This window comes from Macrobrachium nipponense, chromosome 11, assembly GCF_015104395.2.
Source record: "Macrobrachium nipponense isolate FS-2020 chromosome 11, ASM1510439v2, whole genome shotgun sequence".
Taxonomy (NCBI): domain Eukaryota; kingdom Metazoa; phylum Arthropoda; class Malacostraca; order Decapoda; family Palaemonidae; genus Macrobrachium; species Macrobrachium nipponense.
In genome coordinates this window covers 38,077,940-38,104,981 of record NC_061087.1, presented here as the reverse complement: position 1 = coordinate 38,104,981, position 27,042 = coordinate 38,077,940, and the positions used below count along the sequence as shown (strand labels likewise).

The 27,042-nt window shown below is 39.3% G+C and overlaps 1 protein-coding gene across 1 annotated transcript in view; it reads right to left on the bottom strand.

Annotated features, from left to right (window-relative positions):
• Positions 1-729: 729 nt before the first annotated feature.
• The window catches only part of LOC135205405 (tubulin--tyrosine ligase-like protein 12), a gene marked incomplete in the record, with an annotated part of 315,120 nt that continues 288,807 nt past the window's right edge, over positions 730-27,042 (bottom strand). Inside the window, 4 exon segments of the mRNA XM_064235914.1 lie at positions 730-1,024; positions 15,361-15,466; positions 19,400-19,495; positions 19,717-19,785. Coding sequence (XP_064091984.1) covers positions 867-1,024; positions 15,361-15,466; positions 19,400-19,495; positions 19,717-19,785 — 429 coding nt within the window.

The window sequence follows — 27,042 nt, the reverse complement described above, 5'->3', positions numbered from 1 at the left end:
TTGATTGGTTTTCACACGTACTAGTTGTAAGCCTCATATATTTCTAGGATGATAGTACAAGGTTTATTTGGTGTTTGAACTATTAAAATATGCAATTAGCAGCATTTTTGGAGGTAGTCTTATGTGTTAGATTTATCAAAATAGGCAGTTATAAGTATTTTTAGAGGGGTGTTGCAACTTATCGCAGATTTTCACTTACTGCGGGGGTTGTGATCCCTAACCTCCACGAATACCTGGGACCCACTGTAGTTGTTTTCAATAACTACCCAGAACTTAGTATGTCCATCTTAACTGCATTGACATGTCATAAATACCCAAATGGGGTACCTCTTAGTCTACTGCAGTGTGCCTCATGCAGCACACTGCATATGGCGCTAAGTGTTCTACGTTGTATCTCTTCTAAGACAGCTATACTGTTGTCTGCTTTCTACTTCACATTTTTCCCTTTATCCTTTTCCATAATGAGTGTCCAACTGCTTTAAATTTACCTTACTGCAATCTTCGCTTTTCCCTAAGTGCAAATTCTTTAGGCAAGCCTTGTGAGGAACAGAAAATTTGAAATAGTGCTCTCAATAAAAATGCTCCATAATAGTATAATATATACTATACACAAAAGTAGGAGAGATTATGATTATTATGAACACATGTAAATTTATGGAGTAATTTGCATAAAATGAAGATTACAATACCTCTGCACAATACAATAAAACAGGGGACTGAAATCCAAAATGCAACATCACAGTTTTATTTTCTTAAAAATTAACAATGCCAAAACTAAAAAAAGTAAAATATCAAAATCATTAAAAACCAACAAATTAGTATAAACACTTAATTTATACAGGTCAATGTCAATTTAGATAACACCATTAGTTTTCTTGAAGAACAGTCACATTATGCCCATCCAGTTCATCTAAAAACATAACAGAAAATATATCATTGAAGAATTCAGGGTAATATTCACAAGCTCGCTTACAATCAGAGTTGAAATTAGCTTCCAATAACTGAGGTTCCATGGTCCGGTTTTCTGGGGATTAAAGAGAAAATAATAATAAATTTACAGCAAATATCTAGTTCCAGTTGACCCATTTTACAAATGATAAATCTCGTATAATCATAAAAACAGTATGGTTGAATACATATATATCAAGCACACCCCCCGGACAAGGCAAACTTCAAGGTTGGCCAATTTAAGAAAAAACACATCAATGGAAAGAGGATGATATACAAATGCACATGGTGTAAGAAAAAAATTCTAAACATTTTTCTGCATTGTCCATAGGAAGTTGAAAGTGACTATTTACAACCCTGTGTGAGGCCTCTTTTACAAGACACTCGTAAAAATATGCTAATTTTACAAAGTTATACGTATATGTTTTTTCTAAAGATTTCTATTTTTTATTTTGTACAATTTATAATTACAGCTCAAACAATATCATAACAGATAAGACCTAAAATCAGTAACAAATTCTGAGTATGTATATTTATTGTAAAATATTGACAAGATTAACCAAAATGGGGAGACTCAGTAATATTTTGAGGTAAACATTTTTTTTTTAATATTTTTTTTTTTTTGCAAAATTACAATTATAGCTGACATACTACCATAAAAGATAAGAACTAAAACCAACAGCAATCACTGAGCATATTTATGAGCAAATACTAAATAAAAAGATTGCATGGGATTAAAAGGGGCAATACATTCCCCCATCAAGTTCTCAAGACACACTGATCCCCCATCTATCCTGTGCTGAGCTACTACAGTTGCCATAAGTCATTTATGGATCATTGAAGTGAAATGAACATCTTTCCCACAACATTCATCCAAATTACATGTTATCTTTGAATATACAAAAGGGATAGTTGAGTAAATATTTTAGACAGGATGAAATATGTTATTTAAAACAAACCTTTAAAAAGCATGAGATAGAACTTAATGAGGGGCAAAGAAAAGGGTATTAAAGACGCAAGGTTTGTTAGGGTCTTCAACATAAGAGGTCTCCCTCATGTGGAAACTTCCCGACTTCTATTACAACAGGTATCCAATTTCTCAGTTTAGCATGCCAGAGGTAATTTTAATTTCTAAAATTTCCCTTTATCTAAATTCTTTGCTTTTTGCAGATTCCCTTGCAAAAAGAAACAAAAATGTCTTGAACAAAACTTTCAAGGTAATTTGGAACAGCATTTTTTTGGAAAGAAAAAAAGATTATAACACAAGACATTGTCAACATCTTAATTAACATGTTGTACTTGAAGGGAAAAAATACTCCAGCAGTTTGCAACAGGCATTAAATCTGTACCTCTTACAAAGATTGTTAATCAATATGTACAAAAGAATTTAAGTACTGTATTATCTAACTGGGATTTTTATTTTCATTTTAAGACAGCTTAACCAAACCACTGGGTCACAACTGGGAATCAGCTGGGAAGAAAAAGACTGGAATGAGGCAACATTAAAAATTTTGAACAGATAATTAGAATGAAGTCAGGGAAACAGATAAAAGTACAAGATGCACAATGGCCAAAGTGCTCGCTTGAGCCATCTTGCTGCATGTATATGATCAGGACTCTCAACTACTATTGTGGCCAAGTTGCCACGGTTTGCTCAAATTTTATTCAACACTACAGTGGATGGTGATAACTGCACATCAACTTGATAGACTATAATCCTGATCTTCGGGAAAAGATTTTTCCTACATGCTCTTATGTAAAACCCTGTCCTTGCCACATGTCATGGTTTGAACTTTGAATCTATACGTCATCATCAAACTTTCATAAGTTTAGCCATTTCTGGTAGGCAGTTCTGGTGAAAAATACTTTAAAATTACTCTACCCAATTTCCCTTTTTCTTAATTCTCTCCACTTGTATGGAAGTGTGATCCTTCACTTAAGCAAACTTAAATCACCTTTACCCAAGAATACTTAGTGCCAATGTTTGTTAAAATTGATTCTGTGGTTATGGAGAAGTCAAATGTTATACTTTAACACCAGATCAGTTAAGTAAAGTAAATACGTATTAGTTTTACCAGACCACTGAGCTGATTAACAGCTCTCCTGGGGCTGGCCCTAAGCTTTAGATATTTTTTGCATGGCTAGGACAATTGGTTTCGTAGCAACAGGACCTAGAGCTTATTGTGGGATCTGAACCACAATATATTGAGAAATGAATTTCTATCACCAGAAATAAAATCCTCTGATTCCACATTAGCCGAGTGAAGAATTGAACTTCAGACCACCAGATTTAGGCGGCACGAAAACCACCTGTCCAACAAGGAACTGCACACCAGACCAGTATAAATATAGATTGTAGACAAGAAAAATTTCAACCAAAGCTCACAAGCTTCCAGTGTAGGTGATCCACAAAAGGAAGAGAGCAAAGCACCTTGTTACGTCCCATCTTCAGCTGCATGGTTTTTTGTCTTTTACCTTTATCTGTCTTTTTGACCTCATCCCACTTACGCGTCCAATGTTTTTATGTTGCTTAGCTCCAATGTCATTTATTCTTCTTAAAATATTTTTTTGCTTCTTATTTAAGAAAAAATCATACAGTAGTACCTCGAGATACAAAATTAATCCGTTCCGAGGCACCTTTCGTATCATGAGGTTTTCGTATCTTGGACCACATTTTACATGTAAAATGGCTAATCCGTTCCAAGCCCTCCAAAAACACCCCAGTAAATTTCATAATAAAGCTAATTTGCCCTATAAACAATGAAATACTACAACAATTTGGACCATTCAATACGTAACTTAATAATAAAAATGCAAAACCTGTAAATAAAGTGTATATTAGTGTGCAAGAAATATTATTACTGTAACGTAAAATGTGGAAGCTTACCTTTCGAGTGAGGCTATCTCCGAAAGTGGCGGCAGAGGAGGAGGAGGACAAACGACAGATAAGTACACTTAACTTCACGAAACACATAAAAAAATGTCAGAAAAACAAACTAAACTTTACAAAACACATTAACCCTCTTACGCCAAAGCGGTAAAAAAAATTGTCTCCCGTGTGCCGGAGGTGTTTCAGAGTGAGCGCGGAAGCGGAAAAAATATTTTTTTCAAAAAATCACAGCGCGCTTGGTTTTCAAGATTAAGAGTTCATTTTTGGCTCCTTTTTTTGTCATTGCCTGAAGTTTAGTATGCAACCATCAGAAATGAAAAAAATTATCATTATCATATATAAATAATGCGATATATGATAGCGCAAAAACAAAATTTCATATATAATTGTATTCAAATCGCGCTGTGCGCAAAACGGTTAAAGGTAACAGGTTACTTTTTTTTCGTTGTAATGTACACTAAATTTCAATCATTTTGGTATATAACACATTGTAAAACGATAAAAGCAACACAGAGAAAATATTATCACAAAATAATGCATGAATTCGTAACGCGCGGACGTAACAAATATTTTTTTTCAAAAATTCACCATAAATCTAAATATTGTCCTAGAGACTTCCAATTTCTTTCAAAATGAAGACAAATGATTGAATATTACTATACTGTAAGAGTATTAGCTTACAATTGCAGTTTTCGACCATATCTGACGAGTTAAAGTTGACCGAATGTCGAATTTTTATATATATATATTTTTTATATGCAATTATTTGGGAAATAAGAAAAGCTACAACCTTCAAATATTTTTTGTTTTATTCTACATAAAATTGCGCACATTTTCATATATAAAACTCTATGAAATGCCTGGATGAAATGGAGCAAATATTCCGAGAATGGGACGTACTCATTTCGGAGATTTGTGACGGAGAATCCGCGCGCGGAGGGAAGGAAAGATATTTTTAAAAATTCACCATAAATCTAAATATTTTGCTAGAGACTTCGAATTTGTTTCAAGATGAAGATAAATGACTGAATATTACTAGAATGTAAGAGTTTTAGCTTACAATTGCGTTTTTCGACCATTTCGGTAGAGTCAAAGTTGACCGAACGTGGTTTTTTTTCTATTTATCGTGATTTATATGCAAATATTTCAAAAATGAGAAAGCTACAACCTTCAATTATTTTTTGTTGTATTCTACATGAAATTGCGCACATTTTCATATATAAAACTTTATGTAACGGCTAATTTAAAATGGTGCAAACATTACCACAATCGCACATATGATTTTTTCGGAAGAGTTACTGCGCGGACGTAAAGAAAATGTTATTTTTTTCATAAATTCACCATAAATCGAAATATTCTGCTAGAGACTTCCAATTTGTTGCAAAATGAAGGTAAATGCTTGATTATTACTAGAATATAAGCGTTTTAGCTTACAATTGCATTTTTCGACCATTTCGGTAGAGTCAAAGTTGACCGAAGGTTGAAATTTTGGCAATTATCGTTATTTATGTGAAAATATTTCAAAACTGATAAAAGCTACAACCATGGGTTGTTTTTAGTTGTATTGTGCATGAAATTGCACACACATTTCCATATAAAAAACTTTATATAACGGCTAATTTTAAAATGGTGCAAACATTACCACAATCGCATGTATGATTTTTTTCGGAAGAGTTACCGCGCGGACGTAAGGAAAATTTTTTTTTCATAAATTCACCATAAATCAAAATATATTGCTAGAAACTTCCAATTAGTTGCAAAATTAAGGTAAATGATTGAATATTACTAAAATATAAGTTTTAGCTTACAATTGCGTTTTTCGACCATTTCGGTAGTCAAAGTTGACCGAAGGTTGAAATTTTGGCAATTATCGTTATTTATATGAAAATATCTCAAAATTGATAAAAGCTACAATCATGAGTATTTTATTGTTGTATTCTACATAAAAATGTGCACATTTTCATATATAATACTTCATGTAACGGCTAATTTACAACGGTACAAAAATTATGTCAAAGTGACGAAATAATTTTTGAGATGTGTCACAGATACTTTTTAGTGCGGCAAGAAAGAAATTCGCGCTTGCGCGCCTGCGTAACGATTGTAAACAAAACAACACCTTGATCCGTGAACTCCCAGCATCCCCCAAGGCGCGTGATTCAAAAGTTTTAGGCTGGTAGGCCTATAAGTATTTTTTCGCGAATTTAAAAGAAACTTTTGTAAGTCGACATAAAATACGTCCAGTCGGCACACGGGAGACAAAAAATGTCGACGTAAATTACGTCCAGTCGGCGTAAGAGGGTTAACAAAACTGTAACACTTAACTTTACAAAAAACTTAAAATAAAATCTATTTTGTCTTTTTTTGATTTTTACATTTCTTTTTACTTTTTTAATACTTTACGTAATTTCAATTTCTTCACCACCGAATGGATGCCAGTCCGTTTACGCAATTTTTCGAACCATCCATGAGAATCCTTGAACTCTGGGGTTGCTGTTGATGTCCCCTCTCCGCCGTCGTCTTCGGCTTGGGCAATCAAATCGCCGAAAAAAGCGCTGGCCTTCTGGCAGATTGCCGTCTCGGTTATCGTATCGCCATCGATTTCTATGTCCTCGATCCATACAAGAAGCAGCCTTTCCATTTCATTATGCACATGGCTCCTCTTGTTGGACAAAATAGTCACGCCCTTGGAAGGTGTAGCTGCTTTGATGGCTTCCTTCTGCTTAAGGATGGTGCCTATCGTCGACGGATTTCGGCCGTATTCCTTAGCGATCACACTCAACCGCAAGCCAGCTTCATACTGTGAACTTCAGCAACTTTCTTGGGACCCATAACTAATATGTACTGTACGTAATTAAGTTACGTATGTAGTGCGTATATTAATTAGGTTCTCACAACACGATAAAGTAGCACAACGAAATCACCAACGAATTTACGATACTAAGCGAAATCGTTGGACCGAACGAATGCTGCATGCGTAGGATAAAGCTTCGGGTGCGAAGTGGCCGAGCGAAGGCACGCCACCACGTAAGATGCATGATAGGAGGGATGCTGTCCAATAGGAGAGAAGGATCTCATGGCTTGGCTAGCATCAGGAACCAATGGGAGAGCAGGAGGATGGTGGCAAGTCTACTAGAACTAAGATGGCAGCGCGCGGCGTGAGTTTCAAAATTGTTATCGGGCGAATCTCGGACTTTCAGAAACCTTTCGTATCTTGAAAACTTTTCGTGTGTAGAGCAGTAAAATTTTTCGTGTCAGCTTTCGTATCTCGAATTTTTCGTAAGTTGAGCCTTTCGTATCTCGAGGTACCACTGTATGTGCAAACCCTATGAAACAAGATATATGACTCAGTGGTCTGGTTCATAAAAAAGTGTATATGTGTGCAATATGAATACATAAAAATAAAAAAAAATAATAAAAAATGACAAATTTCTAATCAATTTGTATTTTTCATAGCTACCAAACTTGAGGTCTTAACAAAAGGATAATTTTCCAAATGCCTGCTGGTAACGGGTTAAAACAATCAAAGTTTGTAAAGTAAGGAATCTGTGAGATCTGGCAACTCCTGCACTTATGAAATGATAGCTAGTCATTGACCACACACCATACCTTGTGATGCTTCAATCTTTTCCCCAACCCAGGAGTTATAACAAAAGAGAGGGGCGGCTAGAGGTGGGCAGTAAAACGTTCAGACATCAGGTTTGTTAGCTATGAAAAATAGAAATTGAGTAAAAATTTGTCATTTGTTCATACGCGGAACAAACCTTCAGTCTTAACGATAAGATAGCTTATACTTGGAGGGAGGTACAAATATCCTAAACTGACTGGGAGTTAACCCAACTAACCACCCTTCCTAGAAGAACGAGTTCTAAAGAAGGTGGTTCAACGCCCTTGAGAATAAAGATAAAACTGATATCTAACAACTCAGCCATCTGGGTTGAAATACAGTGATATATGAAAAGATTCATTGCATCCCAGGAAGCAAAGAAAATTCTGACTGCTCATATAACAAACCATATTAACCACAGGGGTTTGTTACCACTCCTCATTCCCCCTTGCTAGAGAGAGAGGAGTATTTGCTACTGAATAGGAGGTTTGATTATTTCAAAAACATGAAGCAAAACAACTATCAGTACAACTACCTTACTCAACTGTATCAGATCAGTCCAGCATATGACGTGTCTATTCCTCAACCAGCCTGTAAAAAGAAGAAAGGAATAAAAAGAAAGAGACCAGCCAACTCACTCATTCTCTCTTCCACACAATCATCACAGGTAAGATAAAAACTGCCCCGTGAAGGGCACTGGGTGAATTACACAACTTGTTGGGCAGCCACCACAGGACCCAAGGAAAACGTGTCCAAAGACCTGTGGGCAATGTCTCTTACGTAAAATGAAGTGAACGTGGATTGACGAAACCAGGAACCAGCGTTCAAAATTCTATGAACTGCAAAGTTTTTCTTAAATGCCAGAGAGGAACTTATACCTCTGACGATATGTGCTCTAGCCGGCACAGACTTAGTGACAGAACCATCAAGAGATGAGTAAGCCTGCTTGATCACCTGGGAACTTCTTTTCTGGACTGACCATTGCTAACAAAAAGTCTACGACACCTGGGTCTTAGATAATGAGTCATTTTAAGATAGCATCGTAGGGCTCTGACAGGACATAGCAAGAGCTCTTGCAGGTCACTGTCTGCAAAGTCATTCAATAGTGGGGGGGGGGGGGGGGGGGGGGGGAAAGGCAAATCTGTTGTCATATACTGAGGGATTCTGGGTCTTGGCCACGAATTCCGGGACAAACTCGAAGGTATGTTTCACATCATAACTCAGGCCATTAAGAAGCTCCCCAACTCTTTTTGAAGAAGCCAAGGCCAACAGAAAAACTGTCTTTAGCATCAGATCTCTGTCTGATGATCGATGCAAGGGCTCAAATGGGGCTCGAGTGAGACTTCTCAGGATAAGCAAAACATCCCATGCAGGAGGTTCGAGTTCCCTTGGAGAACAGGTCTGTTCAAAACCCCCGAACAACAAGGAGATCTCCCAGAATGAAGAGATGTCCACGCCTTTCAGATATAACACCAAACCTAACACTGCTCTGTAGCCCCTGACAGCAAAAACAGAAAGGCCTTTCTCATCCCTGAGGAAGATAAAAACTCTGCTATATGCTGAATAGAGGTTTTGAGTGGAGAAAAACACATCGACGACACCAATCACAGTAGACTGCCCATTTCCTTTGGTAAACTGCTGAAGAAGACTTCCTGAGGTAACTGGACATACGTCCCACTGCCCTGTGAGAAAAACCTCTCACTCGGAGGAGATACTTGATAGTCTCCATCCGTGAAGAGACAGGGATTCTATTAACTGATGAAACCTTTCGACATGAGGCTGGCAAAGAAGCTGCTCCCACGCGGGAATCTCTCTTGGAACCTCTGACAGAAGAGACAGAAGGTCCGGGAACCACTCTGCTTGAGACCACAGAGGAGCCATCAAAGTCATCCTGAGATTTTGAGAACTCATTACCCTGTTCAGAACTTGACAGATCAGGCAAAATGGAGGGAAGGTGTACCCCTTGAGATTTCGCAAGGGCGTTGGAAGGCATCCTTTGCCAGAGCAAGAGGATCCGGGACCACTGAACAGTACACTTCCAGCTTCCTGTTGAAGCGAGTTGAGAAGAGGTCTAGCATAGGCCTCCCCCAAACCTGAAAAAGCCTGTCTGCCACGACCTGATGCTGAGACCACTCCGAACGACTCAGCCTGTCGACAACCACATTCTTCTTGCCTGGAATGTATCTGGCAGAGAGCTCCACCAAGTTATCAAATGCCAACTGGTGTAACTTGACTATCAACGAATGGAGGTGACAAGACACCAGACCCACCTGCTTATTTACATAGGCAACCACCGTGGTGTTGTCAGACATCAGAACCACTGAATGACCCTCTAGCTTCTCCTGAAACTCTCGCAAACCCAAAAAAGCTGCTTTCAACTCCAAAACATTGATGTGTAGCAGCTCGTCTTCTGCACTCCAAATGCCTGACGCAATGAGGTCTCCCAGATGAGCACCGCAACCCAAGATGGAGGCATCTGAAAACAGATGGAAGTCTGGAGGGGGAGAACGCAGGGGGATTCCCACCGAGAGATTCTGGTCGTCCAACCACCAAAGAAGGTCTTGCTTCACCTCTTCAGGCAGAGGGACTCTCTGTAGAGGGGAATCTCCCACCGGGACCAGAAGTCTTTCAAGTCTCCATTGCAGAGACCGAAGATGAAGATGACCATGAGGGACCAGCTTCTCTAGAGAAGACAAAATCCCCAGAAGGGACTGCCACTGGTGAGCTGGCTGTTCGGGCTGCGATAGGAATTTGTGTGCCACTAACCACAAATTCTCTAACCTCTGGTCTGACGGGAAAACTCTCGACGTCGCTGTATCTATAACCATACCTAGATAAAGAGCTTTCTGGCTGGGAACCAGATTTGACTTCTCTAGGTTTATCATTATGCTTAGCTCCTGACAAAACTGAAGAAGATAATCTCTGTCCTGAAACAGTTTCTCCTTGGAGCTTGCTAACACCAGCTGGTCATCGAGGTACCTTAACAGGCGAATCCCTTGTCGAAACGAGGGCAAAGACCCTTGTGAACACCTGAGGGGATGTGGTCAACCCAAAGCACAGGACCTTGACCTGGTAAATCTGCTTTCGCAGAGTGAAACAAAGAAACTTTCTGGACAAAGGGTGAACAGGGATCTGGAAGTAAGCATCCTTTAAATCTATTGACAGCAAGAAGTTGTTGTCCTTTATCGCTGCCAACACTGTCTGAGGCATCTCCATCTAGAAACTTGTCTTCCTGACAAAATGATTTAAAGAGGAAAGGTTGATTACCGATCTCCAGTCGCCTGTCACTTTCGGTACTAGGAAAATCTGACTGTAAAACCCCGAAGAAGGGCACTTTACTTCTTCTATCGCACCCTTGTTCAGCATTTTCAACACCTCCTCCTGAAGAGCTATGAACTTCGGGGAGTCGCGAGCATATGTCCGACTGAGAAGGGGTCTGTCCAAGAGGGGAGGGGAGAAGTTGAATGGTAGTAGATATCCCACCCGTAGAACGTCTACTACACCATTTCTCCGCTCCGTATCTTTGCCACTTGGCCCACTGGCCTGCCAGGCATCCCCCTACCCATGGCAACAGAGGGATAGATGCGCCCACTCTATTGACGACCCCCTCTGGCCCTTCCTCTAGAGCCCCTCCCAGGCTTGTAGGGGCGGGATTGAAAGGGACATTGTTGTTTGTTTGACTTGGCCTGTAAGGGATATTGAGAGACCATCGCAGAAGTGGAACTCTTAGAAGATTTAAGAGACGAAGTATTCATCTATCGCTGAGGAGGAGGAGGGCGTCGTGAATGCGCCTCCGACTTAGATAGCGCCTGATGTACTAACCGTCGCCAGTTGATCGTATCCTCTAATTCAGTCCTCAGAAACAGAAACTGCGAATCATGGAGATCCCCATTCCTGAGAGCCGATAAAGACTCAGAGTCCACTGAACTCGTGACCTTGGACGGTGCTACATCTCTCCTGGTGAGTAGGTGGTTGGCCCACAACTCACTATACCTCCTTCAGTCCTATCCAAAGCAATCCTGGCTATTGCGGTGGACCAGAATTCCAGCCAGGAGACCATCTGGAAGATGGAAGCTGCCATAGTCTCCATAGCTAAGGCCTCTTATTACGAAAAGGAAGGACCTTCTGACCTAACCTGCTCCAGAGTTAGACGAGGCTTAAGATGGATCACGTCTGGGTTAAGGTGACGAGGCATCAAATGAACTACATTAGTGGAGTAGTACTTCCTATACTGCATGAGAGGAGGAGGAAGAAACTTGGATGATCTACTGGAATGCAGAGAGCCATCTTGGTCTGAAACCAAAGCTTTAGACGTTGCAAGATGAACTGAGCATGACCCGACAAGGAAATTCAAAAGATGTCCTAGAATCCTGTCTGGCACCCATCAAGGCCTCTATACCCGTTGAGGTGATAGAAGACTAAGCCTGCATCCTACACTCAAGATTGTTGAACTCACAAATAAGATCAACAACCTCTGTGAAGGAAGACATAAACTCTTGAGAGTCTCCCTCTTCCTGCTCCAGCAAAGGTGACTGACAATGCAAAGAAGAAGGCTTGGCAGTATCCTCCACCTTTTGTAACAACACTGGTGAAGCTAGGAAGCCTAGCATTTTAGTCATTATTGGTTGGAGTGTACTAGTCCCTAAAACTCGAAGATCCTGCGACTGAAGGCTCCTGAATGTCATCACACAATGACACTAGTACACAGTCCTGGCTTGAACTACGTACAGGCTCATGTGAAGAACCATGTATGTACATGATCACACACACTCACATCAAGCGAAACGTTTACGCTTTCATGGGTGGAATTACATAAGTGGACGTGTGACGAGTCGAGTACACATCCGTGAGATGCCAATCGAGCATGGTCCCAAGAAGAGGAACTTTGCCGTAGAGAGCTACCAGAAGGAGATTGACTCCCAAGGTTAAGGTCTATTCCAGTAGAATGAGAAACATGTCCGCGGGCCAGGGAAGCCTCATGTTCCTGACTGTCAACCGCAGTCTTATCGAGTGAAGAATCCTTAGATGCGGCTTGAAACACCACCGTATCTGCAACCTTCGACTTTTAATTGCCGCCTTATCGTCCTTACGCCAACGAACTAGTACAGGAACAGATGAAGAGTGGGTAGCACGTCCGATATCATCAGCAAGTACATGTAAAGACGAGCCACGTCCACGTAAGGAAGATGGAGAAACACTCTTATTACTCCCGACACTCATACTGTCATGAACATGTCCATGAGATGGAAAGACGGCCGTGAAGGGAAGTCGACGATGCATTACACGCATGTACAGGAGATACACAGCCATGTATCGAAGACAAGAATGCCTTCCTTTCACAAGCTCCACTGCCAACCTCACGAACACGAACGTGCGAAGGAGCAACACGACCTTGTGGGACAGATGGCGAAGCACTCCTCTCACTTGCACAAACACAGACGTGCATGGGAGAGAAATAGCTGTGTGAGGCAGGAGGCAGAAGATGAAGCCACAAGTTCCTTGATCCTCCAATGTCTGACATGATGGTGAGGCTATGATGGAGAAGAAGCAGGAGAAGGAGTGAAACTTCCCCCTCTAAGAGGTCTCTTAGTAGCAGGAGGTGGAGAAGAGACCTTATGTTTATGACTCTTCTTCTTCGTAGAGAAGGCAGAAAACCTCTCTTCTAGCCTCTTGAAGACCGCTTGAAACAATGGCTTGGATGGCTCAGCGAGAGAGAGGACAATAACATCATATCAAGTATAGATGATGTCATAGCAACGGGAGGATGAGCATCCACCGCAGCTGAGAGGGTGCTGTGTGTGACATCATGACATCTCTAAGACATGTGCTAGTCGATGGCTTCACTGGCGGAGCGATAAGGCGCGACCCAGTGAGCATCAGTGAAGACAAGGAAGCTCCGCAAGGTGGCAGCAAGCGAGAGCCAACCTAGAGGAATCCTGGGAGAGGAGGGACATGACTCCAAGAAATGCGACAACAGCCCATCCAAGGAGGTGAACCCAAACAGCCGCCACCTTGGATGACTCCACACCTGAAACTAAGAAATTAGATGATGTAGCCTCCTCCCACTCGGGAAGAGAATTGGTACCTGATGGAGAGGGGGTTACATTAAACATAACATCATCCTGTAGCACTCCTGATACTTCCATCGGCGAATCAATGGAAGAAAAGGAAGGCAACATGGGAACACTTGAACTAGCCACAGGGAGAGTGATCACAGGAGAAGGAGAAGTAGAATCGTCCAGTTGAGAAAAAGAAAACCTCTCCCAAGAAGGAATAGTCGAAGCTCTCTGATGTTCCCTCTTCTTATAAAACACTCCACTATGACTTAGGCCAGGAACGACATTCTGGGCAGGGATTTGTTATAGTACAATAATGTGATATGCACCTACTACATGTCGTATGAGGATCTGTGATTGTAGATGCTGGAAACCTTTAGCACAAAAATCCCTGAATGCCCAGGCACATGCGTTGATGAAGCTGTGAAAACTCAGAGGTATCCATAATAATCAGAAACAATCACACACAAACACACTGAAAAGGAATGAAACATGGGCACATGTTTCATTCCTTTACAGTTAAGGAAAAGACTGAAGCATCATGAGGTACAGTGTGCGGTCTCTGACCAGCTATCACCTCGTATGTGCAGGAGTTGCCAAATCTCAATCGTTACGACTGAAGGTTTGTTCTGCATATGAACAATTATTATTTTCTTTATAATACTTTCCCTATCATCTATTGTTTATTATTTTTGGATAAAAGAATTGAGGAATGAATGTTAAATTTGGACTTATTGAGGGAGGGTTGGGTGGCTGTGACTGGATACTCATTTGTAGGGAGTACATACCTGGCATTAATCACATTTTCTCTGCTCTTGTGGTAGTAGTAAGGAAAAATTGGGTTTGTGTTTTTGAAATAGTTTTTTTTTAATAGGATTATTCTTTTCAAATTTTGTTTATGAATGTGTTGTTTGCCTAAGTAATAAATTTTTTTTTCTATTTTTTTTTTTTTTACTTACAGTTTGTTTGGAAGTGGTAAGGTAGAGTGGACTCCCCTTCACCTTTATGCCCATAGTTGTGCAGTATTGGCTTCGACTGAGAGAACCTCTATTTCCCTCCTGAATGCTTACCTTGCTTCACAGCAAGTATTACGTATTTGCAATTTGTTGTGTGAATCAGAGTCTGATTATCAAAGTTCCCAGTAGAAAAGGATAATAAAAGACACTGTCAAGTGATTTTGTAGAAGTATCCCGAGGACATTGAAAGAAAACATTAGAGAGGAATCAGAGTAAATCATGCTAATAGTGAAGTCGTATACAGAACTCTATTTAATGAAAAACACATTTAGTTATCGAATAATTTTGCTGGACAATCTCATTTAGACATGATAAAAATTTATCTTTCAAGCATTGGATGTGTTTCCATTCTGTGGATTAAGATTGATACATTAAATTAAGGAATTAGATTTAGCTTCTTTAGGTGGTCGGGGTGGTATTAAGTTCGGCTAAATTAGGTATTGGGGAATAAGTTTTGATAAACTAGAGTAATAAGTTAAGTAAGTTTCTGTTCTGTAGGTTAAGGTAATAAATTAGGTTAAGAAAAGTCAGTTTCATTTAATATCCTTCAATATTTGTTCCCATTATCTTGTTCTAATTGTGTAAGAGACGAAAAGCCCCGACACTGAATGGATATCACAAGGGGCCAATCCAGGAGATCGAACCAAACCCACCCATTCCTTTCTTGACCAATTAAAATTAGTAGTAAACACATATTTCTTCAATTCTTTCACCCCTACAAATACCTGTGCATCTTCCCATTATTACCCAATTTAAATTCACCAATTTCATATGTAGAATCATTTGTAATTAGTACAAATTACACACAGCACATTTGTCCCATACAAGTTTACTAAAACCTACCTCCTTCAGACCATTTTATCATGATGTCAAATCCAAAACACCCTTTGCACTGAGTATTATGAGGTATCCCTCTAGGCGCGTCTTGAGATGTAGCAGCCTTAAACACCTTGAAATAGAAGGTTAATGCAAATTCAAGATTAGTCCAACACTAACAGTAGTCTCTAATTGAAGATATTGATCTAAGAATGCATATTTAGAGTACCACCTTCATATGGAACCAGATCTCAGGGCCTACAAGAGACTTTACTCCTCTAAAAGAAAATTATATCTAGTGAGCTTCTACTACTAAAATTACTAATGCTCCACCCAACATTACTGATCAGTGTGTGGTGCAACTTACATTTTCTAACTTGTCTCCTCCTAGCACTTCCTTCACTTCTCTTCACCTACTCCAAAGTCCTCTTTGATCCTGTTTCTAGAGGCTTTGGTTCTGGACGCCTTCTTACTAGTCACTTAATTTGTATTTTAAAGTTCAAGAATCCATGGCATTCCACCTTTTCATTTACCTCTTTGCATTATCCACAAAACACTTTTCTTTGGAATTCAACTGCCATACATTCTTTTACTATATCTTATCTAAACAAGTCCTTTTGTACTCATATGGGAATAGACCGAGTCAAAATTTGCCTTGTTAAGGACTGCCATTTTAGTCACTCTGAGTGACCACCATATCTTATTGATCTTTCTCAAGCAGCACCAATGGAAGCTATCAAATCTTTAGAGCAAGTCTGCATAGCTGGGCCACTCATAAAGCGAGCAAGATAGTGCACACCTACTGTACACACTGACCTTAATTTTACTATTAGTATCTTCTGAAATAAATTCTTTTGAAAGGAACCAAAAGTCATAAAGCCCTACTTACGCAGATATACATTTCTTCATCTACATTAACTTTTTTAGAGGAAGTAGAACCACAATGGTAAATAAATATTGTTTTTTAATACCTCACCATTTAAAAACTTTGTTCTGATTCAATCCTTACTGCATATCAGGTTTTGAAAGTTACAATTTACACTCAACTCACCCCACTTTTTTGTCATACAATACCAATTTTTCATTCTGCAATAGAGTGAATTTACAGCACGTATTTGAAAAGTTTTTTTCTGAGGAGTCCAGTGTTTAATATCAGAAAGACTCATCGACTTATCTAGTCAAAAATTTTCACAAGTTCAACAAATGCAATAATAACTGGGACATACCTTTAACAACCTTCACTTCTACTTATCCTATACAATACTCTCAAAGTATATGCATTTTCAAAGTAACAGTCTAGTTAAGCCTGGCAAAATCTTACTAATCCATTCCTAGAGCTTCCACTCTTTGAGTGTTTTACAAAATCAGAATCTTCAACATCCAGAGGCAAAGCCTCTACTCTTCAGAGGCTTCATTGTCTAGCCTTCAAAGTGATCTCTCATCTAAAACTTTTAAAGCTTTGGTAGGCAGTCTATCATTTCCATGGAATTTTATTAGTATTAGAAAATTCTTTGATTGCCACTTCCAGGTTACTTACAAATGCCAACTAATTCAGCAGCTATTTTAAAATAAGGTTAAGTTTTCATCCCAGCATGTTAGTTTCAGAATTTGCATCATAATTTATGGAAAGTACTTTACATGTGCTGTTTCCTTTGAGTTTCCATAGAAATTAAAAAAATAGGGCAGAAAATTTTAAATTATACTTGAGAATAACCAGCTTGGAGCACTCACATACTGACAGTGAACTGTTCATCCTGCAAAGGTTAAGGACTTATACCTGTACCTTTTCATATTATCTTTGGCTCCCATCATCAACAAAATAGAATCAGGATAACTTTCTATCACACACTATATATTGTACAGCTAAGTTTTCACTCCACAAATACCATAAAATTCCATGGAACCAGTATCAATGTTGAGATGCGTTTGGACTATAAATGTAGGCATCAAAGGAAATGAAAATACTGTTAATGCAACCAAAACTGCAACTATGGAGGAGTAATGATGGTAGGTTATATTTGGCAACGTCTCCAAGGGTTGCGTGAGAGAGAGAGAGAGAGAGAGAGAGAGAGAGAGAGAGAGAGAGAGAGAGAGAGAGAGAGAGAGAGAGAGAGAGAGAGAGAGAGAGAGAGATTGGTGGAAGAATAAATGGGAGTGGTTGAATGGCGGTCGTAAGCATGTGTTTGCTGTGGCGCTCTGTTGTGTATATCAGTGGCGGGGGAGTGTGTTACGGGAGTAGTAAGCAGTAAGGCGTTCGGTGAAGTCATAAAGTTGGTTTTGGCAGCAGTCTTGTCTGTTGATGGCCAGGTGATGTGTTACTTGATTGATTTTGGTGTTGTAAAGTTGTTGTGCATGTGTCTGTCTGGTTGTGGTGAGGTTGAAGAGGTTGGTAGTGCATTTTGGTGTCTGTGGATGGTGGTTGGGGCAGTGATGGTATTGGCGGGTTGTTGTGCTGGGGTAAGTCGTGTGGTTGTCGTGTTGTTTCAAGCTGTTGGTGTTTTTCTACTCAGTGATTTGTAAGGTTGTTAAGTTGTTGTGGGTTTGTGGTTCTCGGTTGGTTGGTTTGTGGTGTGATTATCAGCGGTGGTTGTGTCTTGGCTAGCCTAGCCTATATCCAGCGGACAGCACAGCCTAGCCCTGACTATCTGGAGCCTGAGGTGAGTATGTGTTTGTGTTCTGTGTGTTCAGCATTTCGTTGAACCAACTGTCCTGCAGGTAAAAAGTAACGTAAAGGGGAAAGTGTGGCTGTAGGAAATTTTGTCAGCTTGTACGATTAACATAACTGTGGGGTGTTGGCTTGCTTTTTTCACGTAGATTTGATTCCGCCACACAACTACTGTGATTAGATCACATATACAGTATTTGTTTGTGACAGTGATTTGTAGCTACTCTCTAAAATCCTTCATCTTTATTAAATCACAAGTATTATGTCTTCCTTCTCATTCTAAGCACTAAATACCTCTGCTTTGTCTGTTTCAGTCTGACTTTCTTCTATGAACATCACACCTTTCAGTTATTTTTTCATTGGTGATACTATTTTCCTCGCATGTTCTATCTATTTCCATATTTTGAGGTAAACATCTACAGGATCTCTTCCATTTTCTTACTAAGTGCACGTCTGCCCCGCATATAGAGTAGAAGCATGGGTCTAAAGCATTAATCTGTTGCTGCTACTGGTTTTTTTTTTGTGCTGCAATTTAACTCTGGTCCTACAATTCAGTATGTTATGTAGGTAACAAATATTCCAACTGTAAGGGCTGTCCCACCATCTTAATGTGATACCCCTTATCTCTCATTAGCTTTCCTTAGACATGCTAGGCATGAATAATTCCTTATCCATTTAAAGTTACAATGTTCAAAACCAGCAACATCTGTTAAAACTTTTAAGACCTAATCAAAATTTGATGTACTATTCCATAAATGTGTGCCTTCTGTCAATTGCAATGTCAGGAAAAGTTCTTGGTCCTGTTGGTCACAAGTCCATCTTGAGCAATTCTCTGCACTGGACATAATAAAAACACCAAATATGCTATCCTTGGGGACAACATCAATCCACTTGATGAAGGCAAATTGTACATTCTACTGACTTTGAGGAAGTGAATCAAGGGAGGGCATGCTTTACCTTTCCTATCTTGGACTGACACTGGCAGCAATGGGTTATATATAAAAGACAATAGGGATCCAAAGATTTTTGTAAACAGAAAATAGAATTTAGAACAATCAACCAACTCAATGAAGACTCCCAATATAATAGCTACATGCATTAATTATTTAGGCCACTGCAGCAAACATTCAGTAGTAATCAGATTTTGACTGGTTTACTTTCCACTCAACTGGCAAAGTCCTTCCAATGAATGATAAACAAAAACTCCTTAAAGGAATACAATATTGCAGTTTAAAAAATTCCAACTTTACTTAAGAAACAAAAAAACAGCAGAGTAATTGTTATATAAATGACTTTATCACAACTTTGTTCCCACTGATAGCTTACATTTGTTATAAAAGTCAATGACTTCCCATTAACAATTCTTTTACTGTAGCACATAAGCAAGTGCAATATCCTTACCTCAAAGAACATATCGTAGATTTTTGTTTCTATGCTGTCCCACTTATTATCAGGAAACTGGCTATTAAATTTTTCTATAAAATCATGACAGTACATCTGTAATATATGTAATATAAATTACTTACGAATCAAGTTGACAACACTAAACAAAGAAAAAAACATTATGGCTTAAAATCTAGTGACAGATTAGTGAAATGCGGAAAATGCATATTATTCTTATGTTTTACAAGAGTATCTGAAGACAAACTATTTTATATCTTTCATTTCGTTTCAATCTATGATACAGTAAAATCTGGCAATAACAGACCCATCATTACCAGATTAGCTGGACGAAGGATGTGTCTAATCTCAAAGAAACAATCATGGAGAAATTTCCCTGCACCAACCTGGATGATATGACCAAGAATGTGAGCTATTAAGCAGAGCACAAATTAAACAGGCTGGGAGTAGATGCTACTTAGCAGTTTGAGAAGGAGAGTGATATATGACCATTAAATCATCTGCCTCTCATGCACGCTTCTTAACTGCTATTTATGTTTTGTAGTATTGTGATAATTACCATATGTTATTTATTCATTGCAAAACTTACCTCGTGCCTCCTTTGTGAATGCTATGTACATTTACATCCTTCCTGATGAACCCCAGTATATTATTCATAGTTATATGTATTTACAACATTTAATGATAAATTTTACTTTAAGCATAACTAAGATTGTGTATAACATGGATTCTGTGTTTAACAATACAGAATATGTTCAATAGTGGTGGCTTTCATAAGAAAAGTTTACCATAGTTCAGGGCTAAAATCCTTCTCCAATATTGGACATGTCACATTAAAAATACTAAAATGTCATGAGTCCATAAACATGCTACTGTAAATCTAAACCTGGTTATTTACCAAATTAACTGCATTTTTTTACTTTTACCAACAGTTCATTAAAAAACTATATACAAATATATGTATATACATACATACACACATATATGTATATGTATACATACATACACACACATTATATATATACGATAAGATATTATAATAATAATATATTATATATATACATAATATATTATATATATAGATATATATCTATTAATATATAATATAATATTATATATATATATATTCATATATATATATATATATATATATATTCTATATATATATATATATACACAGTACCTCGAGATACAAAAGGCTCTACTTAAGAAAAACTTGAGATACGAAAGCCAATGCGAAAAATTTTACTGCTCTACATATGAAAAGTTTTCAAGATATGAAAGGTTGTTGCTGTAAAGTCCCGAGATTCGCCCGGACCACCGAGAACAATTTTAAAACTCCCGCGCCGCCAACGAGTAAACTCACCACCATCCTCTCGCTCTCCCATTGGTTCCTGATGCTAGTCACCCCATAAGGTCCTGCTCTCCTATTGGTCAGCATCTACCCCTTGTGCTTTAAGTATTCTATTGGTAAAAGGATGCTGTAAATTGAAAAACTTATTCATGCAATACATTTAATAAAAAAAAACATTAGGTAAAGATAGAATAAAGAATAGAAATGAATGGTTATTATACTTTTTGGTAGTTTCAGTAGTTGAAGAGAGAATGAAAATTTATGGCTTACTCTGTAAATTGATTGCTTGGCGATTGTTCGATACTCGTAAGTGCTGGATGTAAACAGATGTTTGGAAGCTTTTTTTATTTGTTTATTATAGTTAATGGTTACTTAATAATTATTTGAAATGAGTACATGCAATACATTTAATAAAAAAATTGTGAATTAGATATCATAAAATATAACATAAATCATTCTTCTTCTGTTTTATTATTACGTTACGTATATGTATGTTTCATTATAGCTGTCAGTAACTCGGTATCTCCATTAGGTAAAGATAGAATAAAGAATAGAAATGAATGGTTATTATACTGTTTGGTAGTTTCATTAGTTGAAGAGAGATACTAATGAAAATTTATGGCTTACATTGTGCTAGGAAAAATGATTGCTTGGCGTTCGTTCGATACTCGTAAGACGGGTAACGTTCGATACTCGTAAGATGGGTAAGAGCTGAATGTAAACAATTGATTGGAAGGTTTGTTTTTTGTTTGTTTGTGTATAATAGTTAATGATTAATTAATAATTATTTGAAATGAGTACATACTGATTATTTATACATTTTATTGACATATTCTAAGCTTTTAGCTCTTAGGTTTAGATGTCAGAATCATAGACTAGGCTACAGTAGCAACCGCTAACATAGGCTAGGCTTATTGCTAAGGGACATATGCTAAAGTCCTAATATATGCAGTAAAAATGGGGTTGAACATTACATGCAGTTGAATATTAATCAAGTATGTACAGTATTTTGCCTTTTTGGAGTCATATTTCTTCCGTCGGATCGGCGTCGTAATCCTAGAACATGTGTTTTAGGCCAGAAAATATAATTTACTGGGGTGTTTTTGGAGGGCTTGGAACGGATTAGCCATTTTACATGTAAAATGTGTTCCAAGATGCGAAAAACTCATTATACGAAGGCCGCCTCGGAACGGATTATTAATTTCGTATCTCGAGGTACCACTGTATATATATATATATATATATATATATATATATATATATATATATATATATATATATATATATATATATATATATATATGACTTGTAAAAATTTTCTGTTATAACAGAATTCCATCTAATAAAAGTAACCCATAAAACACCAAAATTATAGAGAGAAAATATCATATTTCAAAGACTGCTGTCTCCCTCTTCGGTAGATGAATGAGAAAAGTTACAGAAAATGTGGTAATATATATCAAGATGTCCATCCACAGGTAAGCTAATTTAGGTCACTCCCACTGATAATCTTCCTTTAATCCTCATAAGCGTTGGTTGAATGAAAACTTTATCAATGACATCTGAATCCCATGTGCCCTTTGAGATGTTCATTACCTGTCTTTGTTTAATCAAGGCCGATTTCATCATCTAACTCTTGTACTGGCAGTTGCTGCTATAAATTATTAGTGACAAAAGGGATTTTGACGAAGGAAAAATCTATTTCTGGGTGATTGGCTCGTGTCGCCCTATGAAAGATCCTTAATATCATTCTTTCTAGGTAAAATTAGCCTAAATTACCAGAGAAAAACAAAATTAAGAAAATGTCAGTAAAACTGACTCGCTCACTCTTAAAGAAGTGTCGGTATGATAATAGGGGACGAGTGTGGAACACTACCACGAGACAAACACCAATTAGAACTTCCTATCAGAATCCCCCCAAGAGAGAGCTGATACCAACGGGCGAAGCAGCCTCTACTACTACTACTAGAGGACGCCACGGACAGCAGCGCCCCTAGCGGACATCCTTAATTAAAACAGCTAAATATCATCTTGTCCTGCAAGGGGGGGAAAATAAACCATAAAAGAAGGGGGGGTTTCATAGGGCGGACGACGCAGCCAATCACCCAGAAATAGATTTTTTCCTTCGTCAAAATCCCTTTTCTGGGCTCAGCTCGTGTCGGCCTATGAAAGAGTACCAGAGAAACAGACAAGATGGGAAAAAGGGAATAATGAAAAAACAGTTTAAAATGATGGATATAATATAAGTAAATCAATTACAGCATACAAACTAAGCACTTAAACTAACTTATACTAAACAGTAAAATAATAGAACGTTAGTAATCTTAAGTACTTAAATGGTAATTACAGTAAATTACAGTGCTGCATGTAATATTAAAAGAAAAAAGGGAGATTTACTTAACAAAATTATAAAATATACAAACTCATGTGTCCTACCCTAGCAATAAAAATAAGGGTAGGTACACTGAAATCCATCATTAATACAAGTATTGCAACATATATACAAACACATTGTGTCCTACCCTAGCATAAAAATAAGGGTAGGTACACTGAAGTTCATCATAAATACAAAAATGGTGAATATATACAAACATATTGTGTCCTACCCTAGCATAAAAATAAGGGTAGGTACACTGAAGTACATTATCAGTACAAGTATGGATGTCCCTAGCAAAAAAAAAATAAGGGACAATCCACTATAAGATTCAACGGCTAAGCTATGATATTGAGTAGCCTGGCGATAGGGTGAGGCATGTTGGCTGATGTAGGTAGAAAGGAGACCTGGATCTACTACAACTACTATACAGTATCAGGGGAAAACTATGTTTCCCGCTGCAACTGCTGAAAACTTTAAGATTCCAAGGACTTAGATAATGCCGTTTAAAGACTGTCGGGGATTTCCATCCAGTATACTTTCTAAGATCCTCAAAGTTCATATGTTGAAAATAATTAATTGAGGTGGCTACTCCCCTGATATCATGTGCTTTTGGGAATGACTCAGGGTTGGCTTGTTTAATGAAGTAAAGGATTTGTTGTCTAATGCCTTTCACTGACAAAAGTACCACCTTTTTTTTCTCTCATGAAGAGAGCACCTGAGGATCTTGAAGAAGTACGAGATAGAAAGGCTCTAAGAGTTGATACTGGGCAGAGAGAAGGATCCTGTGGAAGTGGGATAACCTTCCAAAGGAGCCCACCTTGCAAGAGGATCTTCATTTTGGCTAAAAGCTACGATCCGGAGCAAGTAGAACTTCTCCTGATGGGAGAAATTCCACATGACCCGCATCCCTGGATAGAGCCGACAGTTCTGAAATTCTAGCTCCTGAGGCTAGGCTTAATAAGAATAATGTCTTCCTCAGGAGCATTATGAATGTACAAGATGAGTTGTCAGTATCTGAAGCTAGTTTGAGGACATCATTTAAGAACCATGAAACTGTAGTAGGCCTCTGAGAAGGTCTAAGTCTAGCACAGGCTTTAGGGATAGATGTGAAATAAGATTCAGTCAGATCTATCTGAAAACCTACTTGAAAGATTTTCTTCAAAGCCGATTTATGAGTGGTAATCGTGCTAGCTGCTAAACCTTTTTCAAACAAGGATCTGAAAAAGGATATAGCCAAATTAACTGTCATGGTTGTAGTGTTCGATTCTCTCAAGAAAGATGCTAATTTTTAACAGCTGAGTCATATTGTCTAATGGTTTGACTCTCTCTTATATGATTCTAGGAAGAGAATATTCTGTGGATCAATATCAGCATCTTTATTAGCCGCAAACTTCATGAAGATCCATAAAGTTAGGGTCTGGAGAGTTCCTGAGGAAGCGAACACAGTCCTCATTTGTACTGATTGTGATAGCTTGGGATTGGGGATCCGTTGAGGTCGGAGGACCCAATTCCAGAAGAAGAGGATACCAAGTGCTCTTGGGCCAGTCCGGTGCAATCAGAGCTACTATCCCTTTGAAAGACCTTAGTTTGCTTAGGACTTTCAAGAGAAGATTCACTGGAGGAAAAACATAAATTCTCCTCCACTGATTCCAATCCAACGACAGGGAGTCCGTGGCATAAGCAGAGGGTCCAGGTTGGGGGCCACATAGCAAGGGAGCTTGTGGTTCGCTTGTGAGGCGAAGAGATCCACTTGGAGACCTGGGACTCTCAGGCTTACCCACTGGAATGACCCGACGTCCAGAGACCACTCTGATTCCAGAGGAACTGACCGGGACAGGGCGTCTGCTATCACATTCCTTATCTCGCAGGTGAGTGGCAGACAGATGCCATTTGTGTTTGTTCGCTAATGCAAAGATGGCTATCATGACATGATTCACATGCTTGGACGTTTGGACCCTCCTCTGTTGATGCAATGAACTACCACTGCACTGTCCAAAACTAACCTTTAGATGAGACTTCTTCGGGGGAAGCAGTCTCTTCAGAGTTAAGAAATACTGCATTGCTTCCAACACGTTTATGTGGAGCTGGCGAAATTGAACTGACCAAGTCCCCTGAACCTGTTTGAACTGAGAGTATCCCCCCATCCGGACAGGGATGCATCCGTGTGAATGGTTAACACTGGGAGGGGATATTGAAGGGGTACTTTCTTGGCTAAGTTCTTTACTTTTGACCACCAAGGCCGTAGTTGGTTTGCGGAGGATCTGTGGAATTACTGACAACTTGTCTCGATATTTGGAGTTTGCTTTTGACCGCCAAATTCGATTTATATCTTTTAGCCTTGCTTTCAGAAGGATATCTGTTACGGAAGCAAACTGAAGAGACACCCTAGGATTCTCTCCTGGTTTCTTCTTGACGTTGTTTGCATTGAGAAATTGCCTGACAGATTTGCTATTTCCTTCCGTTTGACTACTGGAATTGACAGATTGTGGGAAGACAAATCCCATTGGATTCCTAGCCACTGAAAAACGAGATTCGGAGTAAGTCTGGATTTCGTTTGGGTTTATCTGGAACCCCAGATGTTCCAGAAAGTGAACTACCTTTTTGTGGCTTTGAGACATTCCTCGACTGTTGGTGCCCAGATCAACCAATCGTCGAGGTATGCTGCTACCATGATTCCCTGAGCTCTCAATTGTTGTACAACCACTTCTGCTATCTTTGTGAATACCCTGGGGGCTACATTCAGACCGAAGGGCATCACTTTGAATGAGAATGTTTGATTTCCTAGCCTGAATCCTAGGAATGGGCGGAAGTGCCTGGCTATAGGGATATGATAGTATGCGTCTGTAAGATCGATGGAGCATGTGACGGCTCCACGCGGAAGTAAGGTCCTTACTTGCGAGAGGGTAAGCATCTTGAACTTGTCGCAACGAATGAAAGAGTTTAGCCTTGACAAGTCTTAAGATTACCCTTCTTTTTGTTGAGCCTTTCTTTGGCACGCTGAATAAGCGACCTTGAAATTTTAGATGTTTGACTCTCGCAATAGCTCCTTTCTGAAGGAGTTCTTCCGCGTAATCTGTCAATTCCTTTGACGGTATCTGATGGAATGATTTGATTGGAGGAGGATCTTTGATCCAACTCCAGCCTAATCCTCCTGGGACACTATGCTCTGTGCCCAATTGCTGAACCCCCACCTGTGGCGGAAAGAGGAACAGCCTCCCTCCTACCTGGGGAGCCTCATTGTTGATGGGCAGGTTTGGCCACCACGCCCTCCTCTGAACTGCCTGCTCCTCGTACCCCTTCCTGCGCCACGCTGGACGAAAGTAACCTCTCGCCCTACCTCTCGGCTGAGTGTAGCCTTGAGCCTCTATGCAGGGTTGAAGGCCGGCGAGATAGCGTAGGAAGTGGATGGCTGAGATTGCTGGGGCAACAGGAGGATCGGCTGGTTCTGCTTTGAGCTGGTAGGTTGTCCCTGTTGGGTAACCGGGACCGCCTGCACAAATTGCTGCTGTTGCTGGAGTTTTTTATATGGCTGGAACCTCTTACCAGCCTTCTTCGGTTCTTGCCAGCAGTGGGAACGGATTCCTGTTTCCTCTTTGAGGAAATACCCCACCTAGCTCTAAGGCTCTGGTTGAGTCTAGCAGCTCGTGGTGTACCTCGTTAACCGCGGACTCTGGGAAGAGATCCCGCTCCCCACATGCTAGCGGCCAAGAGTCTATTAGGCTCATGCCTGATGGTACATTCTTGTAAGACATGCTTCCGGCAGTTCCTCCTAGCCTGGAAGAAGTCAAAAGCGTCCGTTAGAACCGTCTGGAACTGAGATTTCGCCAGAATCTTGAACAGCGGTTCCGTCGCGTAAGAGAGGGCGCCACCTTTCCGTGATTATCAGGGAATTGAGGGACCTGCCAAACCTAG